General features: G+C 40.2%; 1 protein-coding gene across 2 annotated transcripts in view; it reads right to left on the bottom strand.

Annotated features, from left to right (window-relative positions):
- The window catches only part of ANKRD27 (ankyrin repeat domain 27), a 55,563-nt gene that overhangs the window by 14,520 nt on the left and 15,575 nt on the right, over window positions 1–25,468 (bottom strand). The window contains exons 1-20 of one of the 2 annotated variants that reach the window (XM_059481167.1): window positions 19,455–19,549; window positions 18,617–18,747; window positions 17,539–17,649; window positions 16,735–16,891; window positions 15,067–15,221; window positions 14,698–14,757; window positions 14,551–14,604; window positions 14,399–14,464; window positions 14,244–14,320; window positions 13,762–13,883; window positions 12,779–12,857; window positions 11,823–11,955; window positions 7,160–7,252; window positions 6,234–6,361; window positions 5,702–5,784; window positions 4,855–4,970; window positions 4,029–4,121; window positions 3,458–3,655; window positions 3,088–3,147; window positions 2,840–2,959 (exon numbers count right to left, since the gene is read on the bottom strand). In XM_059481167.1, coding sequence (XP_059337150.1) covers window positions 2,840–2,959; window positions 3,088–3,147; window positions 3,458–3,655; window positions 4,029–4,121; window positions 4,855–4,970; window positions 5,702–5,784; window positions 6,234–6,361; window positions 7,160–7,252; window positions 11,823–11,955; window positions 12,779–12,857; window positions 13,762–13,883; window positions 14,244–14,320; window positions 14,399–14,464; window positions 14,551–14,604; window positions 14,698–14,757; window positions 15,067–15,221; window positions 16,735–16,891; window positions 17,539–17,649; window positions 18,617–18,747; window positions 19,455–19,464 — 2,046 coding nt within the window. In that variant the 5' untranslated portion in view covers window positions 19,465–19,549. Of the gene's footprint in view, window positions 1–2,839; window positions 2,960–3,087; window positions 3,148–3,457; window positions 3,656–4,028; window positions 4,122–4,854; window positions 4,971–5,701; window positions 5,785–6,233; window positions 6,362–7,159; window positions 7,253–11,822; window positions 11,956–12,778; window positions 12,858–13,761; window positions 13,884–14,243; window positions 14,321–14,398; window positions 14,465–14,550; window positions 14,605–14,697; window positions 14,758–15,066; window positions 15,222–16,734; window positions 16,892–17,538; window positions 17,650–18,616; window positions 18,748–19,454; window positions 19,550–25,468 lie in introns of those variants that run through there. The other variant, XM_059481168.1, reaches the window with a different exon arrangement.

Below are 25,468 nucleotides of genomic sequence, written 5' to 3'. Positions count from 1 at the left end.
TTAAAGGGTATACATTGGGACCAGCATTAGCCCATTTTAGTGTAAGGTGAGGCCAGGGCCCCAGTGCTGGGAAGGAAGGTGCCTGCCTGTCCACAGCTCTGCAGGGGAACAGACACGTGAGGGAAGAAGAGGTGGAAGGAGCTCTGCAGAGCACTGGTGCCATTCCCCTGAGCCCTCAGGCTGCTTGTGAAAGCAGGAGAAGGAGATTAACTTGTCTCTTCTCTTCTCTAAGTCTCTACTCTCACATGAAGGAGTTGAGATCCAACCTGACAGAATGGGAAAGGTGCCAGTAAAAGGGCAGGGAGAGTCCATCAGTCCTCTCACAATTCCCCTGGCTCTGCAGAGTGTCAAGAATCATTTAATAAGCTTTGGGCAAGTCTGTTTTGGTATCATAGCAAATTATTCCAGCACGGTGCTACAATCACTGAAGATGCTAATGGATCAACACACTTGTTTCTATAGTGAGGAACACCTTGCAAGCTGTCATGGAGTGACAGCTTCAGTCACATTTCAGTCTTCATATGGAAATCACCACCTTGCTGAGTGTGACAGTGATGTTTGGCAAGGCAAACAAAGAAGAGTAAGACTGAAATTTGTGTTCTATTGTTCTGATCTCTTTCTTCAGGGTTTTAGATGAAGAACAGGACACAAACAGCTGAAAGACCAGAGGCCAGATTAAATCTCTCCATTTTTATCTCTTAGGAACACTGCTAAGTTTGGGTTTATTACCACCTTTCTAATACAGGATCAAGGCCCTTGGAGTCATAAATTGGTCATTCTGGGCAGAATCTATGATTCTTTGATTTTTTTTTCTCCTAACTTTCAATGTCTGAAAGTCAGCTGTCTAAACCTCAGACAGGCATTTATTTTTAAACTTCCTCTCTGGTAACTACAGAACAGACTACAGTCAACAAATAACACCTGAGTGCAACTCAGGTCAAACTAAGCATGTCTGAGATTATTTCCTCTCTGAAGTGAATTTCCCCCCACTGACTGAGGAGGGGCAATAGATGTCAGAAGTGAAGACAACTTCTTCCAGAACTTGGCTGAATCCCAATCTCTCCACATATACAGCTAAAATGGACTATATACACTAGGGAGGTCTGTGCCTCCCCTGAACTTCCACTGATCATACAGGATAATGCCACTGGAGAATGCAGAGGTCTTCAGGATTTTTCAGGAGTCACCTTCTGCCATACAAGATGCCTCACAGTAACAGCAGTGACCCACAAGCTCTGAATTTCTTTCCAAAAATAACAACTTTCTTAAAGTACTAAAAGCTGTCTCAGGCCCCAGCAGTGCTACATTTGTTATGCAGCTTATAGATAATTTATGAAGAGTACTTAGGGCAAAATGTCTGCTACATGCATTTCCCCATCTTTCCAGTTTGTTTTCTCACTCTTGCATGGAACAGAACCTTCCTTTAAATGTAAAAATAGAAGAAACAAATATATTACAATTCACCTGCATGGCCAGTTTTTCAGCTGCTGAACAGAAAATGTGCAGGTCCCAAATTTACAATCCTGGCTCTTTCTCTTTTCTAAGTCACAATAAACAAGCCACTATGACTGGCTCATTTAAGAGTTTAATTCAGTATTGATTAATCAAGATCTGACTGGATCCCCTTAATCCAAGGTGCAAACCCTGAAATCTGGAAAACTGACTGTATCAGTTTCCCATTACTTCCAGTGGTGTTTCCTTCATGGAGCTCTCTCAGCATCAGGCTCTTGCCCCTTTGAGCAGGGAGGCCAGGTGAAACCTGGCAAACAGAAATCAGCTAAAGCTGGATTACAGAGAAGGTCATTAACCCTAAGGACCTCAGGTGTAAGCAGTTTGTAATCTTTTTCCCTGGCTTGAACTACAGTCTTAGCACTCGGGTGTGATAAATTTGTTGCTTCAAAGAAAAATAAATTCTCAATCTACAAGGAGAACTTATTTAGAGTGCTTGACTCCGTACAAACAGGGAGGTCCAGCCCTACACTGAGCCTCTCACAGAGCAAATCAAGTGTGAAATCATATTGACAGTCAAAATTTGCATCTTTGTGTTTCTTCAATATTCTTAGAGAACTGAAACTTCTGGCAAGAAAAGAAGCTTTTAATACCAGGAAAAGGAAGAAGTTGAATGTAGTGGTGATATTGAGAGAAACAAACATACTTAGGAGGTCAGTTTGGAAAAAAATAATGAAAAGACAGACTAGGAAAAATAAAAAGAAGCATCAGAATGAGTGGTGATATGACAGACTTGGGAAAGGGTAACAAGTGTGGATCTGAAATCCCACGGGAACAAATTCAGAGGATGCCATCTGGTGTGGACAGAGCAAAATCAGCAAACACATACATGCAAGATATTTAATATATAGACTGCACTTCTTCACTTGTTATAAATTGACTCCCATGCCTATTTGAAAGCATGTCTTATGTCTTAACATTCCAGTTTGTTGTTGGCCAGCATGGCTGTACAAGTCTCTTTTCTCTGACAGATTTTCTCAGCTAACAGTAGCACTTAATCCCTGGATGGGACAGCCAGGGCCTTGGGGCACTGACTGCCACTGTACTTTGGTAAACCTCAACAAATTCTAAATTACATAGTTAACTTCAATAAATATGAACAACTACTTCAGAGATGGTGTCAATTTTCCCCCAGAAATAACCAACAGAGCAGTTGAAGCCATACAAAAATAAGCACTGAGATGACAAAGCCCCTGAGGACAGCAGTTATCATTTTCCAAACCAGACAGGAGGCTAGTCCTGAAGAAGCAGTTTAAAACACTGTGGCAAATTATCACTCTTCTAGCTTCCTTCACTTTGCTTACTGTCAAAACCTATACCTCAGTCTTACCTCTTTATAACTGTTTTTTGCTTCTTCTTGCCTAATATCAGTTGATGCTGATGACAGGCTTGAAACAGATGATCCTCTGCTGAAAGTTTCTGTTGAGTGCTGAGGAGACCTAAGTGGTGACTTACAGTTGGAAAAAAAACAAATAAAAAATCAATAAATCAAACAACCAACCAACCAGAAAAGGTGAAATATCAAATAAAGGTGGTTAAGCATAGACAAGAAACAATTTAGCTTGCATGGGCTGTTACCTCAGAAGCACTCTGTCCTCTTTCAAATGTTAGGTAGTTTGCTTCCATCAATGACAAAATCTGTACAAAAATATTAAAAAGAACCAATGTAACTCCATTCACAGAGGAATCTACTGACTGAAACACAAATGAACTGACAACCTAATAATTAGGAACAGAATATGATTGAGCAGATTAGAAGTACCCATTGACAAGTTCATGTTCTATCCCACAGAGTGTATTCCCACTGCTGGGGTTAAAATGGGACCCTTTTTCCTAAGAGTGAAACACACATTTTCTCTTTAATAGTGAAACCCTCTTAGCAGTGAACATCTCCACCTCTGTGGTGTTGCATCAGAAAGACATCAGGCTGGAAGATGAAGAGGAATACCTTGGAATTCAATGCACACTGCAGGCAAGTCTCTTTCATCCTGTTCTGAATTTCTGGGTTTGCCCCATTTTGCAAGAGCACCTCAATGATGCCCTGGTAGCCCCAGCGAGCAGCAATGTGCAGAGGAGTGTCTCCCTTCTCATTGCCAATATCCAGCCTGCAGGAGTGCACATCATAGTACACCAAAGCCTTGACACACTGGGAAAAAAAGGAAAGCTATCAATAAATTATAGTGTTGTGTCTCAGCTCAGACAACAGGCACAATCCTGAAAGGTCTGTTTTTATTGCTGCTTATGTAAGCCATTACCTAAAGAGAAGGCTTTAGTGGTTCAGTGTCATTAAATAAAGAGTTAAACAATTAGATTTGCAAAGCACTGCTATCTTTAATGTGAAGTCACATTAAAAATTGCTACGAACTACCAAATAAAGTCCTCATTTAGAGCATCGAACAATTTAGCCTTCAAATATTTTTATTTACTATTTAAAATATATAAGTTTAGTGCTAATTTGCATCAGTTTAATTCCATTGCATTAGAATGCCCATTTGGTTTGATACAAAACAATTACTTACATCCTCATGACCGTAAGTGCAGGCTAAATGAAGTGGAGTATTTCCATTATTGTCCTGAACATCAGTACTTGCCTTGTAGTGCAATAAGAGCAGCTTAAAAGAAAAGCAAAAGTAGACATTTAAGTAGCTAAAAAATTAATGTACAAACAATTATTGCTCTGCAGATTCCTTTAGGGTTCTGGCATGATGAAGCACTTCATGAGACACTAGCTCTGCCTCCTGTTTCAGACACCACCCTCTTGGCACTGCAGCACTGTTTGTGCCCTACCCTGAGAATACAAAGTCTCTTCTTACATATTCAGAATTTTAACTGAAAAAAATGAAATCTCTACTGCAGCAAACACTGCAATATATTCACTACATCATCTACCTCACATTTCAAGAGCCTAGGCAAGTGAAGACAACTTTATTTCAACAATGCTAATTGAAGAATATCACATACATTAAATTCAAGTAGACAATAATTACTGTAGTTACACAGTCTATCCTAAACACAGTGTGAAGCATTTAATTCAGCCCAATGGCTGCAATGGTTGTTCTGTCCCAAGCAAGAGCAGAGTTGCTCTCCATCTGTATTATGTATTGGACATTTTGTTAATAAAGTGGATGAATTGTGCAGAGCTGCCAGCTGGTTATTACCAATGGCTGAAAACCTTGCAGTAGGAGAAAAAATAAAATATCTTGCAAACTCCAATGATGGAAGATCCTCCATTCTGACAGCTTACACAGCTCTGGTAAAAGCTCCCCAGAAGATCTAAATGGCAGTAACAGCAGCAGACTTAGTAAGATGCATGTATTTATTATTTAGGTTAGGTGTTGTGCTTACTGTAACATTCTGATATCCCTTCTGACAGGCGAGGTGAAGGGGAGCTGAACCGTGGTAATCTGTGGCATTGACAATGGCTCCTTTGGCTACCAGTAAATCCACTAAGGAAGTTTGACCTTGGAAAATAAGCATTCAAAGAAAGGTGTAAACTTTGTACAAGAACACTGCTACTTATCAAATTCAAACAGTGACTGTAAACCAAGAGACCCTGCATTTCTTCATCCTATGTTTCCATATACTGCATATTCACTGCCCTGGTATTTGGTTTTTTTTTCAATGTTAAAGCCCCATAAAAGAACCTCCAGCTTAAAGCAAGCTATATTTGTATCCTACAAGTAACAAAGGAAAATATTTGGATTCATATAATAAGAAAGGAAATTACAGATAACAAACCACCCACTAAGAAAATAATACAGCTTCTAATAAAAGGAAAATCAATTACATAATGAACATTATAATACAGGTGTTACAGCTCTACAATGCATAGCCAGCTACAGGAAAGAGAAAAGTTGTTTCTCAATCTGCCAGTCCTTTAAAACAAGACTGATTTCTGAGGACAATCTTTATTTTTTTCAAAGCTGAAGAAATACCACTGTGGTAACCACTATGGCAAAAATAGAGTCAAACCCCAAAGATTAACTCAGCCATAAGAAACTGAGCTTAAAAGAATATACAACAACTTCAGTCTGTGCTCAGATAGAAACAGCAAAGTTTCAATAGCAAAGAAGCAAAAAAAAAACTTAATGCAGAATTCCAAGTTTAATACAAAGGTGGGAAACAGACTGACATAAAGACACAAAAGCAAAAGGAGGAGGAAACACTGGTGAAGAACAGCAAGCCCACTCACCACAAATAGCAGCTATATGAAGTGGAGTGTACCCCCGGTCATCTCGGGAAAAGGGGGTGATAATGGAAGGGTCGTTCAGTTTCCTTTAAAACACAATGGTTTGAAAGCAGCTTAATTACCCAGGTGGTGGCAGGAAGGAGGAGAGAAAGGGAAAAGCTGCCAAGGATGGCAAAAAAAAAAATTTTGGAACTTTTTATCCTTTTACATTGACAAATTATTCCACAGAGAACTTTACATTTTGTTAAGAGAAGTGGGTTAGTCCCAGATCTGTAAGTTTGATTCAACAGAAGAAACACCACGTTTACCAAAGCCCACACAGGCTCCATCACAGAATGGGTGGGTTCCAAAGGATTCTGTACGTTCCCAATATTTCTTCTGTTTTTTCAAGCCACACACACCCACATGCCCTCCACTACATCCTCAAGTGCTCCCAAATTCCTCTATAACCAAAAGCAGCATATTTCCTGAGGGAAATCTTAGATAAAGGCTTCTACACAGCTTTCTGTGCATCTGTGGGGTGAAGGGTGCTCACCCAGAAACCAGCTTCTCGCATTTGTCACAGTAACACAGCGGGTGACACATTTTCTGTACAGTGTCCTTATCACTGTCACCTTGACTGAGCAGCCGCTCCACCTCCTCCTGATCACCTGAAGCAATGTGCTACAAAAAACAAGAGAAGAGAGAATGAGAAACCAATATAAAAGGCCTCCTTTTAAGACAAAAAAGCCAAGAGTAATTTACTGAAGCACAAAATGAAAGGACTCGGTTATGAAAGACGTATTCAAGCATTAGAAAGCAGAAATGAACAATGTCACAGCACAAAACCCCCTAATGGGCATTCACTATTAAAAAGAAACTGTTCTTGGCTTACTTCACTTTCTATAAAAAAATTAAAACAATTCCTATTGTCCCCTTTAGACTCAATCATGAAATTGAGCTCCCTCTGTGCAAAAACATGTCTATAAAATTACTAAGTCTCCAGCCATAAGCTGTGAACATATAATTAGAAGCTCTGCTTTGTGTCCTTGTATAAGCAAAATTCTTTTAGAATGACAGTATGAGATTAACAGATAATATGAAGTAGCTGTCAGGTGACTACATCTAAATTATTTCAGAAAGCTCTTCCAATTTCAAGCACTAAAAGCTGTGAGACACAAGTAGTGTCACATCTGTGATTTAAATGGGCCACACAATACAAACAGCAGCAGCATTTCATCCTCATTTTCTTCTATATTTCATATAACATGTACTGAAATCCATAAGATTATATTATGTTAGCAAGGCTTTGGCACAGAGACGTACTTGATTCAAAAGACACTTTTAGCATTTTAGCATAAAAGACATTTCACAGTACTAATGTAATTAACCCTCCATTACATTCCAGACAACTGCAGAAAGGGAGGGATATAAACATGAAATGTGCAAATACATACATATTCTGCCATAAAAGTTATTAACCTTAAATAAGCAGTCTATTGGTGCAGCAGACATCTGGGACAACAAGTTCATCCTTTGTCTTAAGAGCAGTTTGTCACACAGACTCTCAGATTCCTGAAAATAAAACAGATAGACTGATTATTTATACAGTCATCTACAGGCAAAAGTGCAGAACCATAACAGGGAAATAACTTTTAAAAATATTAAACACTTATTTACTATGTATGAATTATCAGATACATGGGAAATCTGAATCAATTTCACTTTTAAGATTTTGAGACATAAAAGACTGGGCACCCACAGAAATAATAAGTAGATGTTCACCAGAATATTTCTTTACTGAAATCCACTGTGAATTAACATTAATGAAATTATGGCAGTGCCATCTAGAAAAGAACATAGCAAAACTAAGAAATACATATCAAAGAAAGCAGGAACTGTAAGAGGTACAACACAGCTTTCTCAAGAGGAGAAATAAGGGAAATTCACATGAAACATGTCTACTGATGGCTACTAAAAAAGATGACCCAGATACAACTCTGACTCAAAGAATTCTGAACTCTCTGCTGCTGGCTGAAAAATACAAGATTGCAGTAGGCAAAGCATTGCTCTGCAGCAGATCCATCTGTGCAGAGATTTCCTACTTGGTCTGAGCCAGGCAGATACAGCTGCAACCCTTGCATCAGTCCTTGGAGACAGCTGAAGATACACTTCAGGATGCACTAAAGAATGTAAATGCCTCCAAAGCCAGGTGAAAATTACTAAGTGGAGTTAGATTTTGAGGTGGCAGCACTGACCCTCCCATGAAATAAAACAACCACCTAAGGAAAACACTTCCTAAGAATGCAGATGGAAACTTTTGCATGTGGCTGGTTCTCAGCCACAGCTGCTTGTGGTTGGCAGTGGTGCTGTTGCAGGATAATGGCTCTACAGAAATGGAAAGACTTCAGCCTCCATAAAACAGAAAACCACTGCATTTAAGACACACACCCATGTACCAGGCAAACTTCAATGGATCTGGGCTATGGCTTTTGCAATTAAAGTCTATCAAGACCAGATGTAAATAAGTAAAACTAGTCTGACTCCACTCTTACATTAGCAAGTCAGCATGAAATTTGAGACTCATAAACTGCAAATAAACAACATAAGTTGATTCAGACTTTCTAGAAATTAGGGCTATTCATGTTTCAAAATCAACACAGATGCCTCTCATAAAGCTGTCCCAAGAACCCTTAAGAGTTCAGCAAATAATGTCATTAAAAACATGTTTGTGAGGTCTGGAGATGAAAGTTTTTCTCTGTACTTCACAGAAGTTGTTTGTATTTAGATACAGGAAGGTGACAAATATTCACCAATCTTTTCAAATCTCTATACTTTAGTTAAGGATACCCAAGCATATCTTCTCAGAATTGCAAGGCACATAACACTAGTCTCCTTAGATTCTTCACTAGGAAGAGGAATAACTTCCCTAAGAAATATTTGATCAAAAGTTTAACTGCTGGTACAAGTTCCTAATGTCTAACCAGAATTTCTAGCGTGGATGCTCACAGACAGCTTTAGAGAATCTAAGTAACCACTAGCAAGAACTACTGCAGTTTTAGAACTGCTCCTTCCACAGTGTGTGTCTTCAAGGGAAGCATTCCCCAAGTGGAATCATTATTTTAAGAGTCACATGAGACAGAAACCCTAATGTAGCAGTATTACATATTTATTATATAAACCAGAATAAAAAGAGTCCAGGTGAAACCACATATCTTCAATAGTGAAATATGGAATGACAAGAATCAGATATTCACTGAAGGATTAAGCAAGTTTAGGCCTTCAAAGCGAGAATCCACTTGTACCAGCTTTACTTACAGCCCAGGAATTTGTATTTCTTTTAAAAAGAGACTGGTTGGAGTGGGACTTTCAGGTATTTTAAGGGTATGTTGTCTAGAAAATACACACCCAAACATTATTGACCTTTTGAATCTAATACTAAAATGTGTAGAAAAAGAAAGTATTTGTACCTATAAGAGTGTACCTTTGTAATCCCTATGAGAGTGTTCCTTTGTAATCATCTATCCCAAGTCATCCCCCTGATTACAACTGATAACTAGGAGAAAATACTGGTGGCAGAAGCTAGAAAAGGAACTCTTGAGCACAAACTATGGGTAATGAAGTATTTGGTGGGGAGGGGGAGTAGGGATCATTTCCCATCTGAAGCTCTTCCCACACATGAAACAAAATGCTGTCTATTCCCTCATGGCTGGCTCTGACTCCCTATTTTTTTATACCTCACTTGAACCCTCTGAACTTGAGGGTCTTACCACACATTAGCCGTGCAAAGGAATGAGCTGGTATCCAACACTTATTAACAGGAATTCTAATTGAATAATGTTGACAATTCTGAAAATAAAATTGACTCTCTCAGGCTTTACAGGCTCCTCTCTTCCCCACAAAGTAAGTGTCTCACAAGGACTTGCATGACCTTGGGTGGAGGGATTTGGCAAGAACGTCCTGAGTGCATTTCACTTACTGACAGGAGGGTGAGAATGCGCCCATTATCCCTCAGGGTACATTAGTCCCCTGCTGAGTTTCTTTCTGCACTAATCTTCATTAGGGATTGGACAGCAGCATTACTCAGCTGCCAGCAGCTCCATCTGAAGCCAGCTATAAAATTAAGCATAACTACATAAAGGGCTGTAATGAAGCCCCAGGGCACAGCAATGCTCCTGCTCACTTCAATCCCACACCCCCTTCCAGCACAATCTGGAGAAGGAAATCATAGGGCAGCAAGATGACAGCTGCTGCTTCAAAGTTCATCCCCTTTACCAGAGAGAAAAGGACATATCTCAACTGGGAACTTCATGAAGGGAGAGCAATGCTCCTCCAACTCCTCCCTACTCTTTTTCCATTTCCACCCCAGTCTCTTTTCATTGTGTGCCACCCTCTCCTGCCCAGGAGCAAAGGGTGCTCTGGCTGTTGCCTTTCCAGCTATCCCTCATTTCATCCTCAGGGCTCTGCTGCCTTCCAGCCACGCTGACTCCAAGGAAAGGCAATGCAAGAGGACTTGGTGCTGCACATTCACCCTGAAGTGATAAAGTTCTCTATAGGTCTGGAGCTGATCTAGCTGAAGTATGGGCAGAAACACCAATGGCTTGCTCTTCCAATGGTGCAGACACTGAATTCTGCATTTAGATTCTCAAATACACAGTTTGTCTTTCAAGACAGGTGCCTCCCAAACTACAGTACCTTAATGGAAGTGGCACTTAAGGTACAACATTTGAGTGCAATCCCAGTATAAAAACTGCTATCCTCAACTACACCAAAAGGAATAGGATCAGGCATTTATTAGGAAACAGTCTTTATTCTAGAAATTTAAGACCTTCATACTCTATCTTAGTTTGCTGGCATTGTTGTGGAAGATAATTCTGCTTTGGTTTCAGTTTCCTTTCAGAGCACCAGCTTTGCTCTTTGTATATTGATTGTGAATGACAGCCAAGTGACTGCAGGAAGTAAAATCATATAGCAGGTTGTTTCTTTTAAACTAACATTTTTATTTTTTTGGATATAATTCAATTACAGACAAGAAATACCACTCTCTTTGCACAATATGGAAGTGTTGATTTGTTTTTTGGTTTTTTTTTTTTTTTTTTGAGTGTACAAAACAAACTTGCACAAGTTCATGGAAAAATCCCAGAAAAGGACAAAACCAGAAATAAAGAGGCCAAAATGTTACATTAAGTGCTTCTTAAGACTGTGCCCCAGGTTGTCCCATCCCAAGCCCTGCACACTGAACCATTGTTCTGGCCCCTGCAGTTAGACTCCAGTGCTTTGCAGTTGGGCAGACTGAGACACACTGAATTCACTCTGGTCCCACGTTCACTCCTTTTGATGTCCACATCAGCTCAGGAAAACCTAGTTTTACAACAGTAGAAAATTTTACAGGAGTGGTAAGACTGGATTCCTTGACTAAATAATCCAAAAAGTTCTTATATTATAGAAGTCTCTAAAGTCACATCAGCATCACCCTTGACTGGCCTGCAGGGATGTGACCAGATGGACAGCAGGTCTAGGTGCCCAGTAGGAAATCTCATGCATCCACAGATTTCCTGCCCCTGCTAGGTCAGAGATCCCAAGAGCCAAATTTGACCTTCAAACAGCACCTTATCACAGCCCTGCACCCCCTAAGCCATCAGCTCAGAGCAGCATTGGAACCCACACTGCAAACACATGGAATTCTCCCAGTATGAAGATTTACTGAATAATTCTAAATTACACTGCTATCTCCATTCTGCTGGCACAGCTAAGCTTTTTTAAATTACACAAAAATTTAAGCTGTGCCTGTTCCCAAGTACTGCATTTTCATAACCATGGTAGAATACAGGAGATAAACATACTGGAGACTCATCTGTAGAAAACAGTGCTGCCATTTCTCCTCTAACCATATAAAGAGGCAGACTTGACATTTTAGTACTTCCTCAAGAAGTATGCAATGAACAAAAGTATTGGTACATAGTTAGGACTTCATTATAATCATTTAGGTAAATTTAGCATTTGCTTCAGATAGTCACCTCTACTCATTTTTTAAGCAAAAGAAGGAAATTCTTGAGTTAGTTATTTGTATCCCCTGGCAGGACTAACACCCACAATGGCACTACAGTGTATCAAGCAGGCATTTGACAGACTTTGAGTAGCTTACTGTGGGTCTGTCCGAGAGGTTGCCCTGGCGGATGTACTCGATGGCAGCCTCGATGGAGGTCAGGCAGTACCCCAGCTCATCCTTCACTGAGCTGCACAGCCTGAAGTTCTTTATGTAACTCAGGTTGGCCATCCTGAAAAGGAAAAAGTTAAAGCTGTGAATCACTGAATTTGAGATACTAGCATGGCATATTGCAGCTCATCTGAGGCAATCCAGGCAGACAATGAGGTGAGTTGGGAAAAAACTTCTACAAAGCTTGTTAGGCCAGCAAGATGGCTGTTCTGAGCTTGGAGAGTGACTCTACTGATCTCTTAAATATTCAATGAAGAGTTATCAACTGGATGGAAGGAATGGAAGGATAAGGGCAATAATGGGAGATGAACATCTTTGAAGTGAGTGAAGCAATGCTTCCAGCACCATAAGCACCACAGTGATAGCTACAAGTTAAAGGCCAAATGCTGATCTCAGAGATCCAGGACAGAACAGCACAGAGAATCAGTTCAGGTACAGCTGGAAGGTTTAGATACACTTTTACTGAAAATGAGGAGACACAATGGCACAAGCTAGCAGGAAGTAATTAAACATTCACATCTAGTTTCTCTGTGAGAAATGCACCCAATCTTGACAAGCATAAAGGTGTCACAGCTCCCAACACAGATCAAAGAACCACTCTGTGAAGGCTGTATTGACACACAGATTTGGTTGAGAGATGGCCTCCCACTACAACTTTTTTCTAGGCTGAGAATCAAAACAGAGGCACATCCCTGATTGCTCTTTCATTTAGTTACACATATAACACATCTCTGCTATTTATCCTGTAAAACATTTTCTGCATTTCAACAGGACCTCTTACACTTTCAGTAAGTTGGTACTGTGTGTTCAGAAACATTTGTCTCTACAGCAGCACTACACAAGATAGTAGGAAGGAGTTCTATATAGCTAAAACAGTTACATACCAGTTTGGGATTTCTGTTTTTACAAGCAAATACAGCAAAACAGAGAGAAGATCATCTGCACACATGGTTTCCATGTTAACTAAACAAAAAAAAAAAATCACATTTGGTATTACTCATGTCATGGTTCAAATCAAGAGCAATAACTCTAAAGTTCTGCTTAAGACTAAGGGTCAGCTCAACTAGTAGAGAATGCATGGAGAGCCCAGGGCAGGCCTCCAAATGTTCTCAAATCTCTCACTGAAACAGCCTGCCAGGAGCCAACACACAGATGCAGTTTGTGCAGTACACACTGCAGTATCTGACCAGCATCCCTCCCTTCCCACACAGCAAGGGCCAGAGCATTAGCTCAAGACTTCTGAAATTCTTGAGGGCAAAGACTATGCTCACAGCTGATACATTTTTCCATAACCCAGCAGTCTTCCTAGAGAAAAGAAGAGATGAAGTAGGGAAAGCATGAGTTCACTGTGCTACTCTATTTGCTTTGTAGATTTGCTTTGTAGAAGTACCTTCTCTTTTCAAGCTAGATAAAGTGCCAGGTTAAGAGGACTGTGCTTTTGTATCTCAGAATCATGTCTGCAATCCACAGCAGCACATTTGTTTGGCCCCAAACAACAGTGCATTTTGCAAAAGATGCATCTCAAGAGTCTCAATTTCAAGATGACAAGGGGAGCATGGACAAATACACAAGAATGATCCAGCAGCAATCTCCAGTGTTTCAAATGGATCACCTCAGTGTCCTGGCAGATATGAGCTTCCTACATGTCCAAGGTAAAACACACACAAGATAACCCAGTACCCCAGCCCACAGGAACCAGTGCTGACACACCTGCCTCACTTCCCTTCCCTTCTGCTCTGTTCAGAGACCTTAGAGACTCCAGCTCAGCTGTGTTTGACCCCCAAGAGTTACCCACACAGTTGTTTATATACTGAAGTGCTTGTGTGTGCTGGTTAAGTTCAAAATTATGAATTGACTAATTACTGACCTCTTTGGCTTGGAGACTGCATAATAATTTGTACAACTTTACGCAGACAAAGCAGCTTCTGTTGAGGGGAAGTGCATTTGTTCAACTGGCCCAGCTCCCTCTTTGCACGTGGTATATTAAAACTACAAAATAATTAGAAAGTAATTATTAGCATACAGAGTTCCTCTGCAGGATGTCCAAAGCCCAAGTTTTAACCTATACAAAGGTGAGTTAAAGAATGGTTCCAAAATATGCCCACTTCTACTCCAAGTGCACCTGCATTTCTGTATCCTCTAGATGGCTTAAAAATATAAAAGTAAAGGAGTCAACAATCAATGCACAGACTGTCCTCATATGACACTTGCAAAGCTTTGATTCTACATCTCAAATGAAAGTATAAAAAAACTTGCTAGTGTCTGAAGGAAAACACTTTTTGGCTGGCATGATTCTATTTAAGACAGGATCTCAGTGACTCTTCAAGAATCCACAGTCATCTCTCTCACCCGAACTCAGGCTTCACTCCAATGTCTTTTTGCTGCAGGTCTTGAAGGCTCCTCGTGATTTTATTAAAATCAGCATCCTAATTAATAGAAAGGCAACAGGTTTTTTAAATGCCTTAGATGAGTATCAGTAGTATGGAGCAATCAAAGAAACTTACCTCACTTGCCTCAATGGTTCCCACATATTTGAAGATTAGGTCGTAAATAGCATGATGGATATACATCTGTAGGAAAAAAACCAGTATTTTAGGCATGAAAGGGAGAATTAAAAACAGCTTGCTAATTATTTTCCTTCATTTCAGATGCTTACTTCAACTGCTTGTTTGATCAGATTCATCTGCTCTTCTTGCTTTGCAAGCATCTTCTAGAAAAGCAAAGCCATAAACAGCAAGAGAAAGTCAGATAATTTATTGCCTAAGTAACACTGGACTATGCATTTAGGGGAGTAAGTCTTTACCAAGTGCGAATCTCTCAAAAGATGCTGCAGACATTTGGTATAAAGTGCATTGACAGAATCCTAGGAGAGAGAAAAGATAAAAGCCATCAGGTTCAGGTTAATGGGACTTGAAGGAGCAAAGCCTAAATAAGTAATGTAAGTCTTCCCTGTCTCAGAAGCATACAGCATGGTAAGAATTTCAGCAATAATAGTAGCATTTACAAACAGTCCAGATAGTGAAATTCTTAAATGTAAATTACCACTTCTCCCTCCTCCCCTTTCACAACTCTAGGCTGCTCTGACACAGAAAAGCTCAGTAAGGCAAAGATAACAGCACCAGTGCAGCTAATTATATTTAGCAAATTAGACATCAGGCAGGAAGATACTGACTATGTAGTGGCGCAGGCTTTTCCTCTCGTGCTCTTTAAATGTTCTATAGAAAGATGCTATGTATTTATCAAATCTCTCACAGTGCCTTCCCAAGAACTCTCTAACATCTTCAATGTTCTTAAGAGAATAGGAGTTTGATGAAGCTGTAGATTCACCTAAAATAAAAGCCAAGAATTAATACACACGTTTAATATATGTATGCATTTTGTCCCTACATATACAGCCAGCTTGTGTACACTGAAACATGAACTCAGCTGACTGCACCTTTAACTAGAGGTATTGCCTTTAATCAAAGAATTTAAGAAGTCACATTTGAGCAGGCTCCCCTGCTTTCTATGTCAAGTGTTTATTTGGAATACCTAACACAGACTTCCCTTATTTTTTATTTTTTTTTTCACACTGGGATCATTTCTTACTACATGCATTCAGCTTATGAGTTGTGTAAGTCAAGCTTGGAAGTAGAAGAAAAGCACATTACAGTGTTGACAGAGTGACCGTGCAGGAAGTCAGGGTGCTTTAAGTGAGCTGCAAAAATCCCATCGTGGACTTTTACATAAGCTATTCTTTATTTAGACATGCTTTCTCTGAATGGGAGAGCAAAGTCACATGAAGCAACATTAAAGCAAATCCACTTTTTTTCCTGACTAAAACAACTAAATCCCTCACTTAGAAATTATGCTGTTTTTCCAAAAAGTATTTCTAGGCCAATCTTTCATCTTCAATCAAAGGCAGCCAGCTAATAAGAGGCTTAAATCATTATTTTCAAATTACTTTTGAAATTAGAAACTCATTCACTTCTGAAACACTGTGATATGACTATATTACATAATGGCTATAAAGAGTATCACATGAATAATTTTTGAGATATACAGTAACACATACAGAATTTAAGGCTATAAGAATTGGCAGTGGGGTTGTTTTGTTTTTCTAAAGCCTTCCATACTTCCCTCACAATACTACTTTCACACTACCCTAGTACTACTTCTCTTTGCATTCACATGTTTTAAATATTTTTATTTATTTAGGAAGACTAATGTTTTTACTTCAGAAAAAGCTGAAGCTTCTAAGCTTCTTAAGGAGCTTCTGTTGTTAATTAGTAAACATGGACTGTTATACAAGTTCACAAGGACATGCTGTTAACATTCACAGTATTGACTGCAGTCTTGAAAAGAGTCACAGCCTTCAGGAGCACTTTCAGTGCAGGACAAAAATTGAGACATTCCACTTAATAAATTGGGCCACCATCAGGAGACTGCTACCTAACTCTGCCAGACAACCTCTATCCCCCTGCAAAGTAATCATGAAAGAATTTACCTCTCCAGTTATTTGTGCATCCACCTTGCATCTCAAGACACACATTTAGGATTAAATCCCTTTTTTAAGCAGTCAGCAATAAATTGAGCACAGCTAAGAAAAATCTTGCTGGATTAAGTATTCCACAGATAATTCTTAATTCTACAGGATTTATGCCCCAGTCTCAGCACTAGTTTTGCTGGGAGCAACTTGGCATTTCTCTGCAGCAGCACACCAAAATCTGGCCCGGCAAGCTCATAAAGGCCAAGGGCTTTTAACCAAGCCAACACTTTCCAGAATGAACATATTTATTAAACACAAACACTAATTGGCTCACTGTGCCAAGGCAGCCACCAAACTGACACCAATACATACTTGAGCTTTCTGTTTTTTCCAGTGGATGAGCTATGCACAATATACTAAAGCTTTCTTCTTTTTCATTGTAAAAGGTTTCCTCAAAGAGAACAGGTACTGAGAGAGTGTAATTAAAACCAGCTCCTGGAATGATGAGGTTGCCTTGAATGAAGATCTCCTGAAACAAGACAAAGCAGAACAAGTGTGAAACTACCAGAAAAAAAGGTGCTCTTTGGCTTCTGCCTTGCACAGTCACATTTCAAAGGGGGAGAAGAGAAATTTGCAAGGTGAGAAAGCTCCAAATTGGAGAAATTTCACATTTTCATGCTGTGTTGACACTGAAACAAAGGCTCCTTCATTGGGCAGTGGCTGGCTGAACCTTGCTTACAGAAATTTCTTTTACAAGTCTACTGCTGGAGGAGGTTTCAGACAATCACCAAGGTCTTGTTTGCAGATTTCAGAGCACTTTTAGCAGAAAGAAAATTTAAAAACCCCAGCAGCTTAACAACAGGCCTTAATCCCAGCCTCAGAAAAATAACTCACACCTTGTGTGCATTTCTCACACCTGGCTTTCCTTTCCCAGCAGCTCCAGTGAGGGCAGGAACAGGAGAATCCTGACGGCAGCCTGCAAACTATCTCTAGTGCAAGCTGTATGCCCAAGTTCTCAGCCTGTACTGCAAAATTAGAAATGAAAACCCTGGATCCTATGCAGTGTCAGCCCTGCTGGCCTTGTCTGTAGCTATCAGTTCACACAATCACTCACAGCAGCAGTGAATCACTTCCTGGAGTGTCCCCAAGCCACATTCAGATATCAAACAGAAATACCTTTCCATTTAAGGTTTGAAAATTTTCTTCCAGAGGCTTCAGCACATAAGATTCAAACTGGCAGGTAGAAAGACTGTTGCTTGAAAGGCTTCCTTTGCATGGAACTAGCACCTAAAAGAAGTTAAATCATGTTTAAGAGGGAAATGCTGTGTATTCCCAGCTATTTATCAATATCTTTTGTCCTTACAAGGCAAGCAATTAAATCAGGCTTTTAAATATTGACAGTAACATACAGTAACTATAGTGCTTTTATTTAAAAAAAAAGGAGAGGTTATCACTAGACACACAGCCTGATAATTAACCCAGAAATCTCACTAATCTCACTTAGTAACTTATCTGGAAAAGGCTGACATGCAACTGAAGCAAATAATACTAAGGGAAGTAAATGAAATCTTTAGTTACTTAGCACCAGTCACAAATAATTTAAAATAACAACAGATGACTTAAAATTAAGCAGCTAATAAAAAAGTGAAGTATATTTTCAAACTCAAATAAAAATCCATCAGAAAAAGGTCTAGGATAAATATCTTGCGTTTAGGCCAGCAGATTAGGGCAAATTGCTAATTAGAAAGAAACAAATTTTATCAAAAGGTGACAATAACTTCCATGTTTAATGGAGTCTCTACACACTTAATGGCAAATGAAAATTAATTGCAAAACACTCAGATTAGTAAATATTAAGGACTGAAGTTTTTATTCCAGGTCAGTTTAATAGCTTTATTTTGCTATGTAAAATGCTGTCAAATGAGTAACTGCTTGTACACCAGGCATCTCAAAAGGTCAATCTCATTTAAGTTATAAAGTTGTGGGAGAATATGTAACTTCAGTTCATAGAAAAGAAAATAAGGTTCCTGTAGAGTTCAGAAACAACACCAACCTTAGCTTTTTACTACCTTGCAATATATCAAGAGGTCCATATTAGTAAATAACATGCAGCTTAAACTAAAAATGGTTCTGCTTCATTTCTAAGTTTTGTAGGCTTCAAATAATCTTTACATGTTTCATAGCAGACTTATAATATAAATTCAAATAGCTACTATTCACCAAGTAGCTTTTAAATATACTTTTTCATACTTACAATACCATGGAGTTCTGCAACTTTGCTGCATAGATCAGGACGTCGCTTCTGAATGGCCAAATAAAAGGGATTTTTCAAGATATCTTCATCATACATAGCCATATGTACTTCAGATACTCCAAGGAGATGTTCTAGAATACATATGGAGAATGGCTGTGTATCATACATGGTATCTGTTAAAACATAATATTTGGGAATACCTAGGGGCAGTTTGATTCTCCTTGTACAAAAGGGAAAAGCAGTTTCAGGCCTTGATGTAAGCAGCCAATGGCATTGCTAAACTATGATAAGAAGTTATTCAGACAGAATATTTTTCATGATTATACATTTCCAATCACACAGTTATCCTCAATGTCTCCTTAGGCCTTCCAGGTATTGGAGTCTAACTGTGAATATCAGAGAAGAGAAGTTAAGATCAAAATTATTACCACTTTGATATACAAACTAACTTCTCCTGCTGAGATCTAAAGCCAAGAGACAAATTAACAGCCTTTTCACAGCAGATTCTACTGCACCACAGGACATTGATGCTTTTGCTCTGTGCTCATGTAAGTCTTAAAATTCACCAGTATAAGGATTGCTCACACACACCAATGAGACACCCAGACAGTGTAACAGAAACCCTCATGTAAGGCAATCCTCAACTTTCCAGGCAAAGTTAGAGGCACACCAAGGAGATACAAATATCCATCCCATAATTAAAAAGCCACCGTGAAATTTATCATAATTTGTGGTCATCTCTACTCCCATGAAAAGACTCTCAGTGATTTGAGGTCAGGTTGCTGAGTAACATTTGGCTAAACAGAGCAAAAAAGCAACGGGAGAGTGAAAATCCAACCTGTAAACATTGGAAATGCTGTCACTAGGTGTCACAGTGCCCTGGAGAAGATGATCCCTAAGGAATCAGACCTTCACCTCCTTGCTTTCTCAATTCCAATTCTCTGTAACATATCATACACAAGGGCAGGAAAAACCCTAACAGGTCCCTCCTAGAGTAACTTCAGAATTTATTTTTTTAACAAGAATTGAGATTAACAGGCATGCAAATGCTTAAATAACATGCCTATTCTATCTTTCCCCTCATGTAGGTTTCCTTAGTAATCAACAGAAGCTGAATTTCCTCATGCAATTTCAGCTGTATCTAGCAAGAAAGGGTGAGCACAGCTAGAGACTTGAATTTGAGCACACCACCCTTACACAATCAGTACATCCAAAGCAGAATTATTCTTAGCAAATCATTTCCTCAGTGTGAGCTCACTGTTCAAGGGGGTGGAAAAATATACACCCAATTCCCATGGATTCCAGACAGCCTCTGAGTTTCAGCCATGCTATCAGCTGATCTGCAGCCTGCTAACTGAGCTGGGCTCTTGTCCCTCCCCTGACCAGGCACAAGCAGAGTCCCCTTAAAGAGTTAAACACAAACACCACCAGTTAAAGTAGAAGTCATTTCCACGATAAATTTATCACCAGTTACCTACAGCTTGGACAACCTCAGCCTGAACCACTGAAGTCTGGCAGTGGCAGGTAAGTGCCTCAAGCAGCTTTCCTGCACAATTCCAGACAAAATGGTCCCTCTGCTTTCAAAGCATACAGTAACACAAAGAGCTTCCATGAAAGACTTCTTATTCAGGGCTCCCATATCAGCACAGCCATACAGTTTGCTAATACAGTGAGGAAGAAAATGTTTGCTCATTAACATCTTCAGAACACCAACCAAGTTGAGTAATTAAAGACTGTGAACCTAGAAAAAGTCCAGCTTATTATGGGCTCAACACAAGCAATCTGCACTTGAAGCCCCAAAACCACCCATGTCCTGGGCTCATGCCCCTGCATGGGCAGCAGGTCAGGGGAGGGGAATCTGTCCCCGTGCCCTGCTCAGTGAGACCCCTCCTGCAGAGCTGCCTCCAGGCCTGGGCTCCCAGCACATGGACATGGAGCTGCTGCAGCAAGTCCAGAGGAGGGGCACAAAGATGCTCCAAGGGCTTGAGCCCCTCTGCTCTGGAGATAGGCTGAGAGAGGTGGGGGGCTCTGCCTGGAGAAGAGAAGGCTCCAGGGTGACCTTGCTGCACACCAGTACCTAAACTGGCTGTAGAGAGACTTCTGACAAGGAACTTAAGTGACAGGACAAGGGCAAGAGCCTCCCACTAAAAGAGGGTGATTTGTGTTAAATGCACAGAAGAAATTCTTCCCTGTGAGGGTGCTGAGGCCCTGGCACAGAAGGTGTGGCTGCCCCATCCCTGGAGTGTCCAAGGCCAGGCTAGACAGCTCTGGTAAAGGTGTCCCTGCCCACAGCCAGGGCTGGAACAAGATGGGCTTTAAGGTCCCTTCCAACCCAGACCAACCAATTCTATAATCCCTGATCTGTCCTACCACAGCATCTGGGTAAACAGGATGATCACCAGTAATTCCACCACATGATTACTATGAAGGTTTCTTGGCATTTAGCTGCAATCCAAGTCCAAGCTGTGGCTCCTTCCTCAGCCAGCGCAGAGGGAAGAGAAGAGGCAGCACAAGCCCTGTCCAGGTCTGCTGCAGGAACGCAGACTGCTGATCCACACAACAGCAGGGCTGAGACTTCATGGGTAGGACAGTTAGCAACAGAAAACCTGTCTGCTGAACATCTGGCTAGGCCACAACTCCAACTAAGTCTGAATGACTGCAGCTTGCAGTCCAAACATGACTCAGTGACAAATTAGTGTATATAACTGAAAACAATTCAGTGTAAGTCAAGCACCAAGCAGGGCTGTATGTACACACCTGTGCAACCTGCAAAATAGATTGCAACAGTAAGACTTGAGAGTCCTACATGCTTTTTTTTTGGCATGGTTTTGGATGTTCCTGTCCTCATCACAGTAGATAAACTGACTGGAGCAGAGCCTGAAGTAAGAAAGGCAAAGGAGCCCTGTTGACAGAATGCCATCCATGGAAGGCAGTGATGCTTATAACTAGAAGTGCACGAAGCAGGTAAGGACTTTTTTCCCCCACAGGTGGATCAAGCTTTCAGTGAAGGGCATTTTTTCCCATGTCTAAGAAGTAAGCCTTAACTGAAGAAAACAGGCTCAGGTTACAGATCAGGAACACCTTCCAAAAGGGAAGGTAAGCACACGGTTTAGATCACTTGGCAAAGCTATCAAGTCTCTCATGTTGTAAATCTCCAAGAATGTGTCACACAAACCTCTACTAGAGGTGATAGTGGACATAACAAAGCTGGGAGGGTGGATGATTTGGCCTTTTGAGACACTTTCCAAACCAAGCTTTCATTAATGCAGCTGTCCTACTGAGGCAGTTTCATCTGCCTTTAGTTTGGTGAATTTGTGTATCTGTCCAAGCAGCAGATGATGAGACTGCTGAGATCCTCCCCAAGACAGCAATGAAGAAGCTGTTAACACACCACACACTGCCAGGGGAAAAGGCATATTGACACACGGAGGCAACCAAGCATCAGACTGCCGTGCTAAAACTGCAGAGCACAAATGTCTCCAACAGCTTTATTGCCAGTCTTTCAGCCTAACAAATCTTCAAGTCCAAAGACTTCTTCCCATAACAGGAGAGGAAGAGAAGACATACCATAAATTCTCATCATCATCAAAAAAAAACCCCAACCAAAATGTCAAGTAACACTTCATTCCCAGGCATAAAAGGTATAAGAAACTGATGTGAGGAGAAGCTCCCACAGAAAGCCTGACCTCATTAAGCTTGCTGTCTGTCTGACCTCTTAAAACACTATCTGTGCGTGAAAAAAATATAGAACATGAGCAACTGGAGTGCTTTAAGAATCATTAAAGATGGACCATCATAGGAAGAGCTTGAAGATTATAATCTTCAATTTCCAGTTCATCAGTTACACACCACAAGCAACTTAGTGATGTGCAGCCACAGATTGTTAGCTGCAGCCACAGATTCTTTTACTACAAAACTACTGACAGGGCTGAATCACACTTGGAACTCCAGCAAGGAGTGAAAAGAAACTGCATTCAAACATTGAATTCTGGCATTTCAGTAACTGTAAAGCCCCTAAGGTGCCATAGATGTGCTCCACCCCAGGAAGGAAGGTAAATTTCTAGTTTGTCACCCTCCTTGAGCAGAGCAGATGGGAGCTCTGCACTGCTCCTCACATGCATGTTCTGCACAGCAGGAAACAACCCCCACTGGCCACACTGGTACTGTTTTGAGAATCACAACTTTAATTTCCTTCCCTTTTCCTCTCCCTTACCCCTGCAGCTGTTCAGTGTCTCGTTAGGGGTTAGGTATCACATCAGATTGAAATGTGGCTATGAACAACAACAGGTGGCATGCTTATTACCTAAAACAGTTTAGTTACTGTATTCACTTAGCCCTCCATCACCTTCCCACAGCATTCTCCAGAGACACAGAAGTGTGGATGTAGAAGCAATTTAAGTCATCAAGAAAAACCATACCAAAGGAATTTAGTCTACAGATTCAAGAGAGTACATTAAAGCTTCCCCAAAGCTCAGGCATTTTTTTGAGATTAAGCCAATTTCTTTCCACCCCAAAAGTTAAATGCATCTGAAAATACTGGCTAATGCATTGCTATAATTCTAGGAACACATTAGAATTCTCCATTAAGAGTTTGTTGGCAGAACACAACACCCAGCTTCAACCTAATTTAACGTGGGGGTGATACAGATTTACTATTGTAGCCGCACCTTGGACAGCTTTAGCTTTACAGTAAAAACAGAAAATGCACAAAGCCTTATATACATTACCAGAAGTGATTAATGCTTAACAGAATGCTCATTAAAAACTATCATCAGCTATATGCACTACGAAGTTTACCAAATTCCATCATGCTGAGCAGTAAAGCAATACTCAAGCATTAATGTTATATAAAAGGTTTAAACAGAATCACTTCAGTGTATGGCTTCATGCCTGTAAACAGAGAAATAGCTCAAATTGCTGGAAGAACAGAAGCTAGCTGGATCAGACAATCTAATAAGCATTATGTTACAGTTTAAAAAAGAACTATAATCATAATCTTACAACAGACTGATCCTTTCTAGATCAAAAGCAGAGTGATAATTCTAACAATAACTATGGTACAAAGGAGATCTCAAGTGAAAAACATGGAACCTAAGCATGCCACTGTTTTCTTTAAAACACTGGAAATGAGGCCTAATTACCTTTGGTAGTGAAAACAGTGAATAGGAATAAATTCTGACAGTTCATTTTCTCATTGATGGTGTTTTTCCTTAGAGATGGACAAGTGAGGAACCTCTACCAGAGCTTGCAAGTTTCAGTTCCTTTTAAGAAGTACTTTGAAATTTAGACAAAGTACCATCAAAGTGGATGATGTCATTGTATTTGCATTGTTACTTAGCAGTTACCTCCTGTCCACATTCAACTTGTACAACTACTTACCCACACCTTAGCCTCGTCATCTTCTGCTACATCCCTACTAAAGACTCAACAGAACGTTCTGCAGGGAAAACATCTTTCATAACAGCATGAGGAATGGTGTATACAAACACTACATAGTCAATGCTGAGCAGCACAATATTCTGTGTTTTCACCATGGCATTTTAATAATAATTTAGCAAAACAAAGTAAAAACAGCTACTAAAATCAGTAAAAATTCTTAGCCAAGTTCAGTAACCTCAGTTGTCTCCAGGACAGCAAGATGGGATGCTGCACTGGGACACTAACACCAAGTACCTCAGTGTCCTCTCCACACACATCCAGCTTCAAGGGAGCAGAATGCCAAGTTCTCCAAAGCCTTCAAAACCAGATCCAATAGCATGGCAAGAAGCATAAATTCACTCAATTTTATTGTATCAATATTGTCAAGTTTCATATGATAACATCAATTTCACCTAAGCTCCTTGTTCCCAACAGGAACAACTAATTCAGTAACCTGATATTTACTGAAGTGCTCAAAATAATGAGTAAATGAGGACCAATTCATTACTCAACTACAAATTTTTTATCTCAGAATAGCAGATAAATATACATACAAACTTTATCAGGAATGTATCATTCTAGCAAATGACACAGCTCCACAAAAAACCCCACAAAATCCACAAAACCACAAGAATAGAAGGAAGCAATTGCTCCTCAGTTGTAACTTAAGGGATTTTTTTTTAACAGAAGCATTCCCCCACACACCTTAAGAGCACCACTTGGTAGAAGGAACACCCAAAGGTAAGCATGTCTTATAGCTCTTGACAAGCAAACAGGAATCTAACAGTGGAATTTAAATAGACTCAGTCCAAAAACTCAAGTTACCACTGCAGTTCCTGTTTTACAGCATTATTACTCCTTGGTTACTCTGCTTCTGGGCAAAAGTTACCATGTGAACTTTAGCCCTACATCAGCATTCACCTCAAAGTAAAAACAGAAGATAATTTCTTTTTCTGAGCATTTGAAAACTCTAAAGGATGAGTGTTGAGCATCCTGTGAAAAACACCTGACACATTCCAGTATGCCTTGGTCACCATGAGGGAATAAATAAGTAAATCTATTCCTACCCCTTCTAGATTCAGGTTCAGCTTGCACTGATTTCTGTGAAACAGAAGTATGCAATAGTAGCACCTTCACATGATCAGATCATAGAGTGGTGAACTCACATCAGTCAGCTCAAGGCTTACTAGCAACCAGTGAAAAACTAAGTTTTGTTATCCCAGAACATCAGCCTGACAGCAATGGAACAGAGTGTGGAAAGGTGGGGTCACAAGCACTCCAGGAAAATGCGGGAGTGCAGCATCTCAGCATTTCCCTTCCAGGCACACATTTCTTCCACTGCAGGGTTAAGAGCTGGCACAGGATCTCATGGCTTGGGTTTTGCCTCTACCCAAGAGCTCCCAAGCCTTTTGTAAGCCTGGCAGCTCTGGCCCT

Source organism: Ammospiza nelsoni, chromosome 13 (genome assembly GCF_027579445.1).
Source record: "Ammospiza nelsoni isolate bAmmNel1 chromosome 13, bAmmNel1.pri, whole genome shotgun sequence".
Taxonomy (NCBI): domain Eukaryota; kingdom Metazoa; phylum Chordata; class Aves; order Passeriformes; family Passerellidae; genus Ammospiza; species Ammospiza nelsoni.
Note: the sequence above shows the minus strand (reverse complement) of the source record. Positions and strands in the feature narration are given on the sequence as shown.